Here is an 18324-nt window from a genome sequence, read left to right as displayed (position 1 = left end):
ATTATATATATAATTATTTCCAGTCAAAATGAGCCGAACACGGATGAACAAAACTTTGTTCATGTTCTGCTCATTTATATATTGAGCGCAAAAAAAGTTTATGTTTGGCTCATTTGTTTAGCGAACGAATTGAACACGAGCTACTAAACGTGCCAAACATGAGTTGTTCTTAAACGAGTCGTTTTGACAACCCTAATCAAGACCTGTTTGACTAGATGCTACTCAAAAAAAAAAAAAAAAAAAACCGAGGTCGAAGGCCAATCGAATGAAGGTTGTCTGAACCAAAGATTAAAGTTTATCGAATAGAGCGAAGGCATCGATCTCCCTTTTGTTATAGCCCAATTTTAAAAAAAAATGCGACATCACGAGCTATCTCACGAACGCCCTCAAGATTTCTCACTAGAGGCTGAAACTAGCAATCACATAACCACACGAGTAGGGCTGTCAAAAAAGCTCGTTGTTCGCAAAAAGTTGGCAATCCCCATCTACATGCTTACACAAGGCATTTTCATTCATAATGCATTTTGAGATATTCATCCAAATAAATAAAAAATTAAAAATTTACATGCATGCAACATAATTCTTATGAATTTACATATCTACCGATTAAAAATTGATATTTACATTCATGAAAATTTGATGTCCTAAACTTTTAAAAAAAATTAATAATAGTTATATTTTGATGTAATATTAATTATCTAAGTTCATTTGTTTCCTATGTATTTACACTTCTAACTCATAAAATTTAATCTATACCTAGATCCTATGTTATCATTTCACTTTTAAAAGTTAAAATAGTGATAACATAACATCTAGGTATAGATTAATTTTTATGAGTTAGATGTGTTTGGTTATATATCGAGCTCAAAAAATTTGTTTGTGTTTGGTTAGCTTGCTTATCGAGTCGAGCACGAACTATGCACGAATAATGAGCTACTTTGACAACTCTAATCACACAGTCGTAGAATGTTAAAAGTGAGATGATATTTAAATATTATTATTTATATTAAAATATTCATTTAAATAATATTTAATATATTTTTATTCTATTTATAATTATTAATTTTAATTGATTAAACATTGTAATCAATTAAATTATTTAAAAATAATACTCAATATATATATATATATATATATAAATTATTTGCAGTCAAAATGAGTCAAACACGGACGAACAAAACTTTGTTCATGTTCCGCTCGTTTATATATTGAGCGCAAAAAAAGTTTGTGTTTGGCTCATGTGTTTAGCAACCGAATTGAACACGAGCTACTAAACATGCCAAACACGAGTTGTTCTTGAACAACGAGTCGTTTGGACAGCCCTAATTAAGACCTGTCTGACTAGATGCTACTCCAAAAAAAAAATGGAGGTCAAAGGCCAATCGAATGAAGGTTGTCTGAACCAAAGATTAAAGTCTATCGAATAGAACGAAGGAATCGATCTCCCTTTTGTCATAGCCCAATTAAAAAAAATGCGACATCACGAGCTATCTCACGAACGCCCTCAGGATTTCTCACTAGGGGCCGAAAACTAGCAATCACATAACCACACGAGACATCACCAAAAGTTTATCTCGTCGACGAGTAAATTACCTGTTGAATTACGTTGAATTACAGTGATTTAGACTCCGTGTGGGACAGCTTATTCGAAAATGCAGTTAGTTTTTTACACTGAACGCGGAAAGCGAGTCGAACCCTATGGTCCGTGTTTCCATATAAGCGGATTATCTGAATAGAGACATCCCAAAAAGTTTTTCTCGTCGACGAGTAAATTACATGTTGAATTACAGTGATTTAGGCTCCGTGTGGGGCAGCTTATCCGAAAATGCAGTTAGTTTTTTACACAGAAAGCGGAAAGCGAGTCGAACCCTGTGGTCCGTGTTTCCATATAAGCGGATTATCTGAATAAGTACAAGCTGCCCCAAATACACCCTTACTCGATGTTCGATAACCTAAACTTGCTCTACCAACAAAAATTTTATATCCAGGGATTAATAGTAGACAACCAGACTAGTATAGCCAACCCGTAAAACCAAGCCAATCGAGCCAAATCTCACCTACCCGAAAACCATAAAAGAATGGCCACAAACCTGATGCAGCAAAGACAAACGAACATGTCTCGTCCAACAAATATATCATACAGAACTAAAACTAACTAATTTTATCCGAAGGAGTTATAGTGTAGCCGAACTAAAAATCTACACATATAAAATACCTAAAAAATCTCTCTTTTGATGAGGTGTAAATATATAATTTTTTATATTGTATCATCTTCTCTATAAATAAAAGATACTTTCATTTGATAAAGACTAATCAACAATTCAAGCAATTATCTTTTCATCTCTATCTCCTGATTTAGGTTCGATTTCTTGGACCGGATTTACAGGATTCAATAGTGCATTTACCAAGTTAGCCCCAATTGCCAACGAAATCCTCGACCATACCATCCCTTAATGCGAGATCGATCTGCTTAACCCCTACATTCCTCGCTTCCATTCTCAGTCATAACCCGTCATGGCCGCCGGCGCTTTCTCCACTACCGGAAGCTCCGCCTCTGCTTCCGGCGGCTTCGCTCCTTCCTTGGTGGATTCACTTTTCCAGCGTTCCCTCGATGACATGATCAAAGCCCTACGCTCTGCCCCCGGCGGCGAATCGTCCCTGATCCACCGCCTCCTCGCCGAGATACGCCGTGAAATTCGCTCCACCGATTCCGACACCAAGTTCCTGGCCCTGCAAAAGCTCACATATCTCTCCTCCCTTTACTTCCTCGACATGTCCTGGGCCGCCTTCCACGCCCTCGAGCTCCTCCCCTCCTCTGTACCCGCTTTCAAGCGCTCCGCTTACCTGTGCGCATCCCTCTCTTTCCACCATTCTTCCACCGAACTCTTGCCCCTAGCCACCCATCAGCTCCGCAAAGACCTCCAATCTCCCAATCCTTCCGTCTCCTCCCCTGCGCTACATCTACTTGCACTCTCTTGCTCCCCCGATCTCGCCCTTCACTTATCCAACGATCTTCTATCTCTTCTCTCCTCCCCACGCGCTGCAGTTCATGTACGCTGCCGCGCTGTCTCCACCTCCCTTCCTGTACTCCGCCTCACCCCTGATTTCGCTCGAACCTTCCTCCCCAAACTTGTCGAAGCACTATCTCCTTCCTCTCCTCTCCTCTCCGCTGCTGCTGGTGTATTTTGCGAGCTCGTTTCCTCCGGTGATCCCCGCCCCTATCTCCCGCTCGCCCCGGATTTTCACCGAATTCTACTCGAGTGCCGCAACAACTGGGTTCTCATCAAAATTATAAAAATATTTGCCCGCCTGATCGTATTGGAGCCTCGCCTTACGCGCAAACTCGTTGATCCGATCTGCGAGCTTATGCGCCGGTCGCCGGCTAAGTCTCTGGTGTTTGAGTGTCTCCGACTCGTTTTCTCCAGCTTCCCAGATGAAGAAACGGCCCTGCGGCTTGCTGTGGAGAAGGTGAAGGAGTTTGTTGCTTCGGATGATGATCCCAATCTTCGTTTCCTCGGTCTACACGGTCTAGCTATGCTCGGGCCAGGTCAGTCTTGGGTGGTGGAGGAGAGCCGTGAAGCCATTGTGAAGTCACTTGCTGATCCTGATCCAAATATCCGTCACGAGGCGCTCCAACTAATCATGAGCATGGTGTTCGAAAACAACGTAGTGGAAATCTCCTCTATTCTCATCAACCATGCTTTGATGTCTGATCCTGAATTCAGCAATGTGATCCTTGAAGCTATTCTTGTAACCTGTAGCAGGAATTTTTACGAACTGGTGATGGATTTTGATTGGTATGTATCGCTACTTGCTGAGATGGTAAAGAATCCGCATTTCATGGAGGGGGAGGAGGTTGAGAGGCAGCTTATTGATATTGGATTGAGAGTGAAGGAGGCTAGGTCTGAACTTGTTCGTGTTGCTCGTGTTCTTTTGATTGATCCAGCTTTGCTTGGGAATCAATTTCTGTATAGAGTTCTCTCTGCTGCTGCTTGGATTTTGGGGGAATATATACAGTTTTCTAGGAACCCCTTAGAGATAGTGGAAGGTCTTCTGCAGCCAAAAACTACTCTTCTGCCATCACTGGTGAGAGCTGTTTACATTCAAGCAGTGTTTAAAATTGTCACATTTTGCTTCAGTTCTTTTGTGAATGTTGGGGTGGTCTCTGATTTTAAATGTAATATTGATGAGAATACTGGTGCTGAAAGTGAGGATAGTTCTGATGTGGCCTCGTTCAAACTGGAATCAATGGAGATGAAGGAACTCTTAACTAGTAAATCCATCATCAATATGCTGAACTTGATTGTAACGGCAATGCTACCATTGTCAGAATGTGATGAAGTGGAGGTTCAAGAGAGGGCGTGTAATGTGCTTGGTTTGATTCATATTTTGAATGGGATTGAGGAGTGGAAAGCTGATGATGGAAACTGGAGGAAAGATGGCAAAATTAGGGATTTTGTCAAATTTATGAATGCTGCTTTCTCTGGAGAGCTTGGTCCTGTATCAATACATGCTCATAAGAGAGCCCTTGTGCCTGAAGGGCTGGAGCTTAGGGAAAACCTTGGTGATCTTGATGTGATACTAAGGGACAATGGTGTTCATCCATCACTTTCAGTATCTTTCTCCACACGAACACACAGTCATAATGAAGATAAGGAGGACTCTGAACTGACAACTGAGTCTATTTCTTTGCTTGCTGAGCATAGGAAACGGCATGGATTGTATTATCTTTCTACAGAGACGGATGTGCATGGGTCAAATGAGTACCCAAGAGCCAATGACTATAAAGATTCAGTTAGCCCCGACGATGCTACTAATGATCTCTTAAAACTTACAGATCAGTCCTCAACTTCTAGATTGAAAAAGCCTGCAAAACCTCGGCCTACAGTTGTAAGGTTGGACGAAGACTTGGATTTACCATCTTCTTCAAGGCATGTAAAGGAACCAGGGGAAGATATACTCTCTGGTGCAGTTAGGGATGTGCTTTCTGCAACATCAGCAACAGTCCAGAAGACACTTTCTGAGAACCATACACATAGTTTGGTGAAAGAAAGTTCAACAATCAGCAATGCAGATTTACCTTTGAAAGAGAATTCAGTCATGCGAGAGAGAGAAATGGGAAGTTCCAGCTCTAGAAAAGGCAAGCATCATGGTCATGGTAAAGAAAAAAACAGAAATTCTAAGAAAAATGAGGCTAAAGAAGAAAAAGGCCATAGGAGTTCCGCAAGGAACAGCCATCGTCATGGCAGACACAAGCTTCAGCAAAGAGTAGAATCAGGGGATGCTTCTTTAGACATAGCTCCACAGGCACAAGTTGTTCAAGACCTACTTTTGTGAAAGGCAATACACAACCTCTTCTACTTGTATATTTATCTACTTGTTTTATTGTTCCCATTTTGATTTTTAATTTTTTACTTTTTCTCAACCAGTTTGAATAATATTTTCTAACCTTTCAACTTTTCTCCAAACCAAATGGTATTATTGTGGATTGCCTTTTAAAATTGAAGTATATATAATGTGTTCGAAGATGTTTCAGTCATTGCTAGATCGTGATTCAAAGATAGATGAATCTTTGTTTAGAGATAGATGATTCAAAGATGGTTCTATCATAATACGAAAATGGTGTGATCATTATTCAATGGTTTATCGAAGATGATTTAAAGAATGTTCATGATTCAAAGATTGTTTGATGAAGTTCTCAGATTATGTGAAGCTTGTTTGAGGTTGGATTGATTATTGTTTGTTTAATGCTCTATCAATTTTAAAGATTGTTTGATCATGGTTTGTTTATGGATTTATCTTAGACTGGTATAATAAGGAATTCAATCACAATAGTTATGGCACAACATAGTGCATTTGACATATTTTGTATATTAATTATAAAAAATATAAGACAATAGTCCTATCAGAGGGAGCATATTATAAGAAATGAAGTACAGTAGTCAGACTGTTCTTTGACAATGTTTGACCAGGGTTCAAGCATTATTCAAATAGATTAGAGTGCGTCCCAATATTTTAAATAGAGCAAATTATAAATTTGCTATAGCAGAATGTAATTATAGTAGATATAACATAATAGATTTTAGCAATAACAAAGAGTAATATTTATCACAATGACAATCATTATATCATTGCCCACTAAACCAGTACACTACTCTTACAATGACAATAAGAGTAAACTAAAAACTTTTTGGCATATTTTCTTGAGAAAATAAATATTAGATATATTTCTCCAATTCTCGCTTGTATCGTGCTTATAAAATCAAAATTCTCTTATTACTTTATTCCTGTTCATCACAGCTTACGGTCTCATGCACGCTTACCCTAGCTTTTTGTCTCACGCACACTCCAATATGAGAAATCATTTAAATTTTTATGATTGAACTTCATAGTTTATATCATGTACAATAAGAGATTAAAAAATATATATGGAAGGAAACATATTTCGAAGGATGATGAAATTTCGTTAGTCTGTAATGCTATGCCATTAAATGATGAATGATTTGTGTACTATGACAATGAAACTATTCTTTCAAATTTATTATAAGATCTCGATTTTGATTTCTTAGATGGAGATAGAAGTAAGGCCAATTTGTCTAACCTAAGTCAATTTGAAATTAACATAAAAATTTATGTAAAATATTATAGTCAAAATAGCCATCATTTTAAATTTTAAATTAATGTTTTATTTGTTTTTATTGATTGAATTAGAATAAGATGGTTGAGATTAAAGATGTGAAATATTAGGTGAATATTGACATAATTGAGGATGAGGCATGAGAGAAATCAATTTGTTATGATGAAAGTTCTAATGAAGGCCCACTCAGTGCTGAAAAAGACCGTTGACCATTGAATTTATAAGCCTTAATTTTAGTGGCTTATTATTCTTACTTTGATTTGGGAGTAGGAGAGAACTATTATATTGAAGTTATTTTGATTGGTTATGCTCTTAATTTGTTTTGCTATCTTATTCTAATATTTGCATGATTCTTCTTACTTTATGATTTGATATTAGGACGCTAATATATCATTTCTTACTTTAAATTTTAATATTAGTATAATATTTCTTATTTTGCATATATTATTTGTTCTAAGGATTATATCTCACCTCACAGATAAAAATCTCTCAATTTTCAGTTGCGTAATTTTAAACTTTGACCAAAATATTAAAATTTATATAAAAAATTTAAAAAACTTATCCTTGTTAAAGAAAGATTCCTTCATCAAAAGGGGTTTGGCCTCTTAATTATGTAGCAGTAGAGGTGTGAATATTGGATCCATCACAAAAAAATTGAGTTTGGGCCAACCGATATTATACTTGGGTCGAGTTTAAGTCAGCAAATTGACTTGAAAAAAGTCAAGTTGGGTTTAGTTCAAACTGAAAAATACTAACTTTGATTAAATCATAGTTTTTTTTTTCTTTTTACCATTTTTTTTGTTTGAGTTAGTGCCTTGATCAAGTTGTTTTCATATTGGGTCAGACTGACTCTATCCAATCTCAATTTAAATATTTTCTATTTCTTATTAGTTTTGGTTTGGGTTAGGCAATATCACTTTCGAGATAGAAAATTTTGACATATTCAATGAACGGTTTGGATTTGAATTGAATATATTTATATTGGGTCATTTTTTTGGTTAAACTCAAACTCAACCCGTGGACCTAAATTGATGCCTTGTTATAGTAGTGTCATCTCAATCAACAATGTGTAAAATTGTTCCATTTTGCAGTGATGAATGAAATTATCACTCCATTAAGGTATATTATACTTAATTGGTTAGTCATTAATAGGATTGCTTGATAATTTGGTGGTGGGAGGATTCTAAGGAAGCGATACACACTATTCTGTGGCGGTACATGACAGATGTAGAATAGAGCGTGCAAGGGTTTAGTGAGGAACTAGGGTTAAATTTATGGTGGTTATTTGGGCAAGTCAATAGTTGATTGTATAGGAATATTTAGGGATGAGTAGGCTTGGATATGACTTCCGCAGCAAAAAAAAAAAAAAAGCAAATGACCAGAGGAGCGGCAGCATAGTGCAGCAGAAGAAAAATAAAAGGTTGTGTTTACCAAATCCCTCTTCCACTGAAAAAAAAACACAGGAGCAGAAGAGTGGCAGCAGAAGAAAAAAAAAACAAAGGTTGTGTTTACTTGTCGAGAAGGATTACCGAAGATGAAGGGAGACGCGGCTAGACGAGCGCAATAGGTTTACCTGGGAGGGCAGCAGAGTAATACACACTGGAACGAATGTGACCCGTGGAGATGATCCCGCGGGACGCGTCCTTAACATATTAAAAACGTCGTTCTGGAATAATCTGGAAAAACGCTCGAATCAAAAGGTAAGGTGGCGTTTTCAAAACGCTGCCCGTAGTTATATGCTGCCCCAAACGCAGCCATAGTTGAAGCGCGGTGCCCACTTCCTCGATCCCAAACGAGCTGGTGTCGAACAATTGTCGACCATGAATGCCACTCCACCAGCATGCATGGAAGGATTAAGGGAATCCACTGATTCGATGACACGTTTGTTGATCATCTTTGAATAAGAACGCCTCTTCTTCCTCAGGACCTCAATCTGAGGCGTCATTGAAGCAACTGACCACCCGAGAGCGACATTTGTAGCCCTTCCATCAATATCCTTGTGAACTACAAAACTTGAGCTGATTCCTGCACCATTTATCTCCTTTCCTTGAACATAAAGCCTTATCACAGAATAACCCATTCCTTTGGGGACATACAACGATAACACTAATATTATTAGGGAAGACAAGGCCCTGTGACTTTAAATAGCCGAGAAGAACCATGTGATAATCCCAAAATGTTGTTCAGTTTCACGTGAAAGAAAATCTTTTCATAATTATATGTTTGTGCAGTTTCTGAAATTAATAGCAAAACAGGATCACTGCTTGAAATTGTTTCCTAGTTATCACCCAAAGTTCCATTTTCTTCACTACATCCAGTAGCTCGGGCTTATTCAAAAGATCGAGAACCTTTCCTCAATCCAATCTTGACAATAATATATGAATGTGCAATGGCAAGTGAATCCCTCAAGTTTTGTGCTTGAGCAGGGCACTGCGAACCCAAACCTATAACACCGATTTGTTTGATTCCCTTGAACGCATCCGACAATAAACTAAATAGATCCCTTCCACCTCTAACGATGAACTCTTCATGGCCAGCAAAGTTGACCTTCTCCTTCTTGAAGACCGAGGTATCGAAGTCGAGAGAGAGGGAACAGAGTTGTTGGTGATTAGGAATGCCACCTTTCGGGCTCCGAGGACGGCGCCTCCACCGCGCACCCCATTTGCAGTTGGATCAACGTAAATTTGTGAGTGAGAAGCCAGTAGAAGGGAGTCGGCACCGCCACTAGTTTGATGTAGAAGAAACCTTGAGAGGGAGAATGAAGCAATTGGAGAGAAATTAAAGACGCGGGAGAAATGATCAAGAAGGAGAGCAGGCAGGATCGAGGAGAGAAAGCATCCCTCCATTTATTCAAGGAGAATGGCAGGAGGGAGTTCGGTGGCTCTAGAGGGAGGACTGGTAGCTGGGGTAGGGAATTTGGCTCTGATACCATTTTGAAATTCAGTATAATGTGAAATTAAGCGGAATTAATTTTGTTGATATGAGAGGAGGTATAAATAACCCACATATGAATCCTAAAATAGGAAAGATGATAAAATGAAATAATATGAAAGGAAAAATATATCACCTAATATATCTAATTATTCAATTCATATTAATTATTTGGAGATAAAAGGAAATAACATAAAATAGAAAAGCATAAAATAGGAAAAGAAATAACTCATTATTCAAGGAAATAAATATAAAATGGAAAAGAAAATAACTCCTTATCTAAGGAAATAATTTATCCCCCATAACTTCTCATATGAATAAATTATTTCCTAATATAACTTCTAACAAAGAATATACAAATTAGTTTTTTCTGATTTTAGGTTTCAGCTTATATTATTTTCTGATTTCAATTTGTAAGGACAGTTGTTGAAGTCTTATTTTCTTTTTAGGGTTGCATCTGATCATTAGGGTGGTACTCCAGTTGTATTCAGCTCCCTTGTGGTGATTTAGCTTCTCTGACGTCCACCTCCACTTGCCTTGATTGTAGCTTGCTGGTTTTCCTTCCACAGTAAGCCATCCCCTCTGCCGTAACCCCCCTTATTCCCAATCCTCTATACCGTAACTTTTTCCTCAGACCATTCCTACCACTGTGCTCCTTCCCCAGCCGCCTCCAACCTAGTTTCCAGCCCCTACCAACCCTTTCCCTGCTGCATACCCTTGTTGTCCAGCCTTCCGATACCTGCTGTCCATCCTTCCCGTCATCCTCCCGCACTTCTCCAACCTTCCAAACTATCCTACATCCCTCAACCCTTCCCCCTTTCCCCCTTGCCACCTTACCAACACCACCGCCCTCGATCTTCTCTTCCGGTCCTACCCGGAGATTGCATTGTCATTGTATTTCTCTCTTCTATCCGTGTTCTCTTTATATCCCAAAAACACCTATAGTCAGTAACTTCTCAGAATCCTCCAAGATCTGGTGAAATATTGATATGTTTCAATTCAACACCTTCCTATTCGAGCAAGAACAATATGCATTTTTTCCAAACCCTAATTTCAGCAAAAAAATAAGCTTCTAAGCCCCATAATTTTCTATGTTTTAGTGCAGAAATCAAATAGTCTGTTGCAGTCCTACATACACTTCAATGAATGAGGAACTGCTGATGGAACAAAGAAGAAGTCTTCAGTATTTTTTCTTTTCAGAGCTGGAAGTTTCAGCAGGTCAGTTCTGGTTTTCTTCCATATATGTATACTCAGTTACAATTTTTTGTTAGATTTTCACTGCAAATTACAAGGGGCATTTACGTAATACCGCAGAATTCTTATGTATTTACATCCATGACACTCGAATCTTTAACATTGCATCAAAAATACGCGCGTATTTTCTGTCCGGACACTTGACGTATCTCTACGTGCGGTGCAGGTTATTTCTGAGTTATTTTCAGATTATTTATGAGTTATTTTCAATAATCTCGAAATAACCCAAAAATAAAGACTGCGGGTTATTTCTGAGTTATTTCGGGATTATTGAAAATAATTCAGAAATAACCTGAAAATAACTCACGAATACCTTGCGCCGCACCTAGAGGTACGTCAGGAGTCCGTACAGAAATTTTTTTGCAAAAATACGGCGATTAAATGCGCCTAAGCTTTCTCACACCAAAGTGTTGGATGTAAAAATGAAAGTTTAGGTGTTGGTATGTAATTACATAAGAATCTTATGGTATGTATGTAAATTTCCCTTCTTATTCTTCCTGTCAGCTGTGAAGATACTCAATTAGTTGTAGCAATGTGACATTCAATTTTGTTCAGCTTCTATCTTCTGTATTTTTGCTAAAAATACAGGATATTTATGCATGTGTTGGATATATATGTAAATACATGGAAATTGAGTGCTATGTATGTAAACCATTCTTATTTATATAATACTTTAGTGTCATAATTACATCAAAATATATGCATGAGATGTGTTTTACACCTCATGCATATATTTTGATGTCATTAACAATATGTTTTTTTACAAATCTACCCCCAAGAAGCACTGATTAAGAATATATGCTAATTTTCCTTCCTCACATTTTAGTGTAAGTTTTATAAAAGTAGCATTTATGGAGTTCAAAATAAGAGGTTGATAAATGCAACATTTTAAATTGTGCTTTTTACATATCTAACATCAAAATTTTATTTTATTTTTACTTCTATACCACCCGAAATTTTCATATCACATCAAAAATACAGTTATTTTAACTCAGGGGTATTTTGGGAATTTACACGTTTTATTCATTTGTTAAGCAATCATGTCGAATACGAATAATAATTTTGAATTCGATTTATAAATAAATCGAACATAAATAAATATTTTCTCAATCGTGTTTTGAATTAATTAAATAATTAAATTAGTAATATTTATTATATTTTTTTGCTTTGATTTGTTATGCTTTATTTAAAAAAAAAATTATTGTAAATTTATCTTTTTAAAGGTATTAGAGCTACATTTGAGCAAAGTATAAACATATTTTTTTTACGAGTCATTTTGAATATGAGCGGGACTCGAACAGATAAATTCAAATTTATAAAATCATATTTAAAAAGTATTTTTTTTTTTATAAAATTTGCAAAATGAATATATCCATGATAGCGTTGGTGTAGCTCTGGTGGCAGAAAAGATTAAAGAGAGTCATTTTAGATGACCATCTGATGTTCCAGTTAGTAAAGTAGATGTTTTAGATCGACTTATGTTAAGAAGTGTGGATAAACTTAAAAAAGACTCGAACATATTGTATATAAAATGATCTTATTCTATTAAAATTAAATGAAAACATGACACTCAATTGTACCGATTAGAGAAAAAAATTCATGTAGCCGACCTCACTTAGTGGAATAAAGACGTGTTATTTTTGTATCACCAAGTTCTATTTATTTACGAATAGAACAACTTAGCTTTAAATTTTTTACATTTTTATCACTCGAATCTTTCTGTGTCATATAAAAATTATCACTATTTTAGCTTAAAAAGAAATTAAAGTACACACGATTTCAGAAGGAGAAAATGGATATGTAAATGTATAAAAATTGAGGGGTATGTATGTAAATCTTTCTTAAATAACTAACGGGGGTAAAATCAGGCGGAGGCGACAAATTATTTCGCTAGTCAATTGTCAGCGCGGTCATCAGTCGTGTGGGCGAATCCTCGTGGCCGCCATTAGCGGGCACGTTCCTCATCTCCTTCGCTCGCGTGATTCGCCCGCGCCAACGGTCCCGGATGTTTATTTACGAATATGCCATCTCATCGGTTGATTTTTCAACTCCCCCACATCATTTGACCAAGGCCTTTTATAGTTGTTAGAACTGAAATATTAGATTTATATTCTTATTTTCACTATGTTTTGTATATCTCTTTGTCGCAATGTTTGTTAGGGTTTATTATTATTAGTATTATTATTATTATTATTATTGATACACTAACATACATGAATATAAAGGAATGAGATGGATCTGATCTTTTGAATGAGAAACATGCAGATTTTGATTGAGAGTCATTCATCGTTTTAATTTTAGCAAACTTTCAGTCAAACTGAACGGTTCGACAAGACAAATTCAATGGTACTAAAATTGATCTAATCTGAACCAAATCAAGCATCGATCAAGACATTAAACATCGATCAAGACATTAAACCGATTTTGAAAGCTTTTGGGGAATATTTTGAAGGTCAAATATACGTCAAATTTGATGAACTTATAGTCGAATCGAGTTTCTCGATAAGATGTATCTAATGAGTCTAAGATAGCTCAATTCTGATATTATTATGATACTTAAATGTCCATCAAACACCATCTGATCGAGAGACTCTCTTTGGGGCGATGGATCAAAGTGGTTTAGATTCATTCATTAACTGCAGGTGGGACTTTATAAATTGAGACTCGCCCCTCGCTTGAAAATGGGGGGAGAGAGTTCGAAGCCTGAAGAAGACTGAAGGTTGGAGAAGGGATGAAGTTGTCTGCCACTCCTACACCTGCTGACCTCCATCAACCACTACTAGTAGACTACCGCCAATCTCCATTGACTGCCTCCCACTCCTTGCGATGAAATACAGTACAAAGCAACAAATAACGTCGCAAAGTCACGAAGCAACTTATGAAGCGGCGCATCATCCTGAACATTAGGCTGACCGCAAAAACGGCGCAACAACGCCCCTGCACCCCAAAGAAGGTGCAACAGCGTATCTCGAAGATGGGGTAACGATGCACATTGCATACTCTCGTGCAGATCTTAACTCCTGCCCTCATGGCCAACAAACATCATTATAACTCACCACTATGACCTATGTCATCAACTATGACATACGTGCTCCACAGCTATTGCAGCTATTGACTTCGACCCCCACGACCTACGAACATCATTGCTATTCACCACTACGGCTACATGACCAATCTATGGTCTATGTGATCCAAAGCTCATGCAGCTTGACTCCGGACCTCGCTCCCTGTCGACGTCATTCCTACTCACCACTACGACCTACGTGGTCCACAACTCGTTTAGCTTTGAATTTCGACCCTTGTGGCCCACGGATGCCATCGCAACTCACTATTACGACCGACGTGACCAATTATGACCTATGTGGTCTATAACTCTTACGACTCTGAACTTTGGCCCTCACAACCTACGAACGTCATTATTTCTCACCTCTACGTCCGACGTGACCAACTACAAAATAGGTGGTCCATAGTCCGTATAACTCCTGACTCTGATCTAGTTCGTATAACTCCTGACTCTGATCCCCGCGCCTACAGATGTCATTACTACTCACCAACTGCGGCCAAAGTGATCAACTATGACATATTTGGCCCACAGCTCGTGCAAGTCCCGACTCCGGCTCTCATGGCCTTTAAATGCTATTACTACTCACCACTACAACCTACGTGGTCCATAGCTCGTGCAGCTCTAGACTCTGGCCCCCCGCGGCTTACGGACATCATTACTACTCACCACTACACACTACGTAACCAACTACTCGTATGGTCCATAGCTTGTGCAGATTCCGAACCTGACGTTTGCAGCTTATGAACATCATTACTAACCACTACGGCCTACGTGATCCATAGCTCGTGCAACTCTTGACTACGACCCCCTATGACCACGAACACCATCGTAACTCACCACTGCAGCCTACGTGACCACCTATAACCTACGTGGTCTGTAGCTCGTATAGCTCTCGACTCGAGCCCTTGCGTCCTACAGACATCACTACCACTTATCACTACGGCTGACGTGACCAATTATTACATATATGGTCCACAACTTGTGCAGCTTCTGACTTCGGCCCCTGCGGCCCACAAATGTCATTGTTGCTCACCACTTTGGTATATACAACCTACATAGTCTACATTTCCTGCAACTCCTACTACGACCTCTGCGGCCAACCGACACTCCTGAAGCAACCATTTACAATTCACCTGACCAACTACTGTCATGGTTATCAACTACGACTTTCACGACAAACTGACACTACAACTATCATCTACAACACTCACGACAAACTATGACATATGTAGTAATCAACTATAGCCCTTGCAAAATGCTGTTGTTAAGAACTACAACCAATTACAAATATACAATTTTGTTATTTCATTTTTCCTGATTCAGAAAAAGAGTGAACTCATTTACTCACCATTCATAGTGAATTATTTCAACTGGGCGATGCCCCTGTGATTTTTTCCCCATTCAAGGGGTTTCCACAAAAAAAATCGATGTCTTCTCCTATTCACTTCTGTTTAATTATTTAAGCGTGGACTGATTTTTCATACAAAGCTAGGACGATAAATAATCATTATTCTATTGTCGTGAATCTTCTAACACACATCAGATTAGCTTCATCTGAGGGAAGCAAAGTTCTGTTCGACGCTATATTCAACTTTGAGACATCGAGACCCTACTTCGTTTCTCAATGATGTACATTATCCAACTGATTAAGGAATCTCATTTGCATCTTGAAAATCATCTCTGAAGTAATCTTTAAAGTGAGGAGCAACCTTCACTGCAGTCGCAAAAGATCATTCAGATCAATGTCCCGAGCACGTTTGTAGTGGGTTAGTCTTCTCACATCCTATGCAGATACAAATTCTTTTACAACTTCTTGGAGGTTAGGAGTGACCTCTTATATAAATCATCTCAACAACACAAAAGAAAATCTCATTAATCGCGTCCTACTCAAGTAAGAGACGACTCTCTTCTTCATCGCAACATGAAAATAATGTCTCATTGATCATCTGCTACGCAAGACACGAACGAGCTTCTGTTATGTATGTTTTTTATTTAGTGAGTCTTTTTTATTTTTTGTGTTGTGTTGTAATATATTTTATATTATTATTATTTTTTATTTTTGAATAAAGTCATGAGTGATCGTGATTTTCACAAAAGAAAAAAAAAATCATAATTTATTTTTTATTTTAAATTTTAAATTGTTTAGATACTCCGAACCTCCTCTCAATAAAAAATATTCCACTCTTTTTTCAATCCTATGCGACAAGATACTCTTGCTCAGCTGGCAAATTATATTTATATCCTCCAACCAGTCGGTCCAATAACCTTTCCACAAAAGACACAATATATCCTTTTCGAAGGGCAAAAACGGAATTCAATAAATCAATCGCCTAATCAGCGAAAGCGAACCCACTTCGTCCCCGATTCTCAGCCTCTCTTCTTCTCCCCGTCTCTGTTCCGGAGACAAACGCAAGAAGCTAAAACGACGACCTGCGCAGTGATTGGAATTTATTGCAGTTCTACTCCTACCCGCTCTCATAAAACCTACCTCAAGCACCGCAGCAGGATGGCGACGCCATTGTCAGGGGACGGAGTTCTGGCCCTGATACCACAAGAACCCGTGAACTCCATCGACCCCGCCACCCCGTGTTCGTCTTCTACTCCCGCGGCGTCATCTTCAACCTGCATGAATTCGGGTGATAAGTCTCCGATATTTATGTTTATGGTATTTCAGAAAGCTATCCGGTCAGAGCTCGAGCAGCTGCACCGAGCCGCGATTGCGTTCGCTACGGATGGGGTTGGCGATCTACGGTGGCTGTCGGAGCGATGTCGGTTCCTGTTCGATATATATAAGCATCACTGCAATGCAGAGGACGCGGTATGAAAGCTTGCGTGTATCGCCTGCTGTGATTGTTTCTGTTTCTAGGGTTTGGGGTTGAGAATGTGGTTTCTTATGATTATGTGGTTAGGTTTACGAGTTTTGCTGTTAGGGAGATGTGGCTGTGGGTGTGAGGCATGATTCAGTGGTCGTGTGAGGGAAGCTTGGATATAAGAACTGAAAGTTGCTGTGGAAGCATTTTATTTCTTTTGTTTAGTATGATTGCCAAATGCAAGTTGGAATCGGGCTTTGGTTTTTTTTGGAGTAGATTTTTTATATTTGGGAATTAATTCTTTCCATTTCCCATTGCCCTGTTGTGCGGAAATTCTAAATGCGCTATATTCTATTTAGTTATTCTGTTTGGATACCTTTTTTTTTTTTTTAATTCGTTTTCTTCCGTGTCCTTCCATTAGAATCCTTCGTATATCTTTCAGTTCTTGGTTCAATGTAAGAGGTAGCATTTTTAATCTCAGGGCTTTTTAACAAATTGGAATTCTTTGAGTCTTGTGGTCATAAATGCATGAATTTAATTTGGATATGCATACTTTTTTCCTTGTGCTTGTGTCTTCAATCAGTTTTATTCATTCCACGTGAACATGGTTGCCATTTGTATGCTGCTCAGAGCAAATGCATCATATGTAATTTTAATCTCATATGCTTCCTTTCAAATGATAGGTGATTTTCCCAGCTCTTGATATCAGAGTAAAGAATGTGGCAAGGACGTATTCTCTTGAACATGAGAGAGAAAATGATCTTTTCAGTCAGTTGTTTGATCTGCTAAGCTCAAACATGCAAGGCGATGATAGATTTCTAAGAGAACTTGCTTCACGCACCGGAGCAATCAAGACATCACTCAACCAGCACATGTCTAAAGAGGAGCAACAGGTGAGTTGTCATATAGAAGATGCCGTGCTACTGAGTTTGTCAAAATTCAGCAATTATATATGAATTTATGAGGGTGCAACTTCGATTTTGTTGTTTTTGTTTCAAGGCTAATCTGGGGATGGACTTTTCATATTATGGTTTTCGAAATGTTAAACTCACTCAAAACCATCACCTTGGTGTAACTAAAAATGATTGAAGTGGTAAAGTTTAGTTCTATCTTGCATAAGCAGTCCCATAAGTTATATTGACCTAGAAACACATTGTTGATGGTCGGACACTTTGGACACACATATCCAACACGTCAAACATGCTATTCCTGTCATGCCTCAAAATTTTTTTTTCTTGAAAATTTTCTGAAATTTCTTTGAGCCATTTGGATTCATCATGAACACGGCTAATAGAAATTAGATATGACACATACCCCATGATTCTATTTCAATATAACCTTATTCTTAATTGACTCACATTGATTCTCCCTTTCTTCTCCACAATTTCTTACTTTTTTCTCTTGAAATATTATTTTCTTGTACTTTTCAATTTGTTTGTGAGTACAAAATTTAATCCTTGCACAAATAATTAATTGATTTCTTAGATTGTAATAGACCAAGAAAGCTTCAATCCCCTCAGTTATAAACATAAAATAAATTAAAAAAAAAAAATCAATTGCCGGTCCATTTTACTTAGGTGGCCTAGTAATACATTTCCCAAGCAAAGTTTTTCTATTTCTTTGTGTTG

General features: G+C 37.9%; 2 protein-coding genes and 1 pseudogene across 3 annotated transcripts in view; 2 read left to right on the top strand and 1 right to left on the bottom strand.

Annotated features, from left to right (window-relative positions):
• Positions 1–2433: 2433 nt before the first annotated feature.
• On the top strand, positions 2434–11048 carry LOC110030196 (AP-3 complex subunit delta). The gene is made up of 2 exons (XM_020732798.1): positions 2434–5340; positions 10674–11048. The coding sequence occupies exon 1, from the start codon at positions 2515–2517 to the stop codon at positions 5335–5337; it is 2823 nt and encodes a 940-aa protein (XP_020588457.1). The 5' UTR covers positions 2434–2514; the 3' UTR covers positions 5338–5340; positions 10674–11048.
• LOC110030197 lies at positions 7575–9634 on the bottom strand (annotated as a pseudogene).
• Positions 11049–16229: 5181 nt separating the features above from the next.
• LOC110030195 (zinc finger protein BRUTUS-like) overlaps positions 16230–18324 on the top strand; it is a 94488-nt gene continuing 92393 nt past the window's right edge. For both annotated transcript variants that reach the window (XM_020732796.1, XM_020732797.1), the window contains exons 1-2: positions 16230–16704; positions 17380–17589. In XM_020732796.1, coding sequence (XP_020588455.1) covers positions 16393–16704; positions 17380–17589 — 522 coding nt within the window. In that variant the 5' untranslated portion in view covers positions 16230–16392. The remainder of the gene's footprint in view (positions 16705–17379; positions 17590–18324) is intronic.

The sequence above is a fragment of the Phalaenopsis equestris genome, unplaced genomic scaffold (assembly GCF_001263595.1).
Source record: "Phalaenopsis equestris unplaced genomic scaffold, ASM126359v1 Scaffold000672, whole genome shotgun sequence".
Classification (NCBI taxonomy): Eukaryota; Viridiplantae; Streptophyta; class Magnoliopsida; order Asparagales; family Orchidaceae; genus Phalaenopsis; species Phalaenopsis equestris.
The sequence above is the reverse complement of the archived record's forward strand: the minus strand, read 5'-3'. Positions and strand labels throughout refer to the sequence as shown.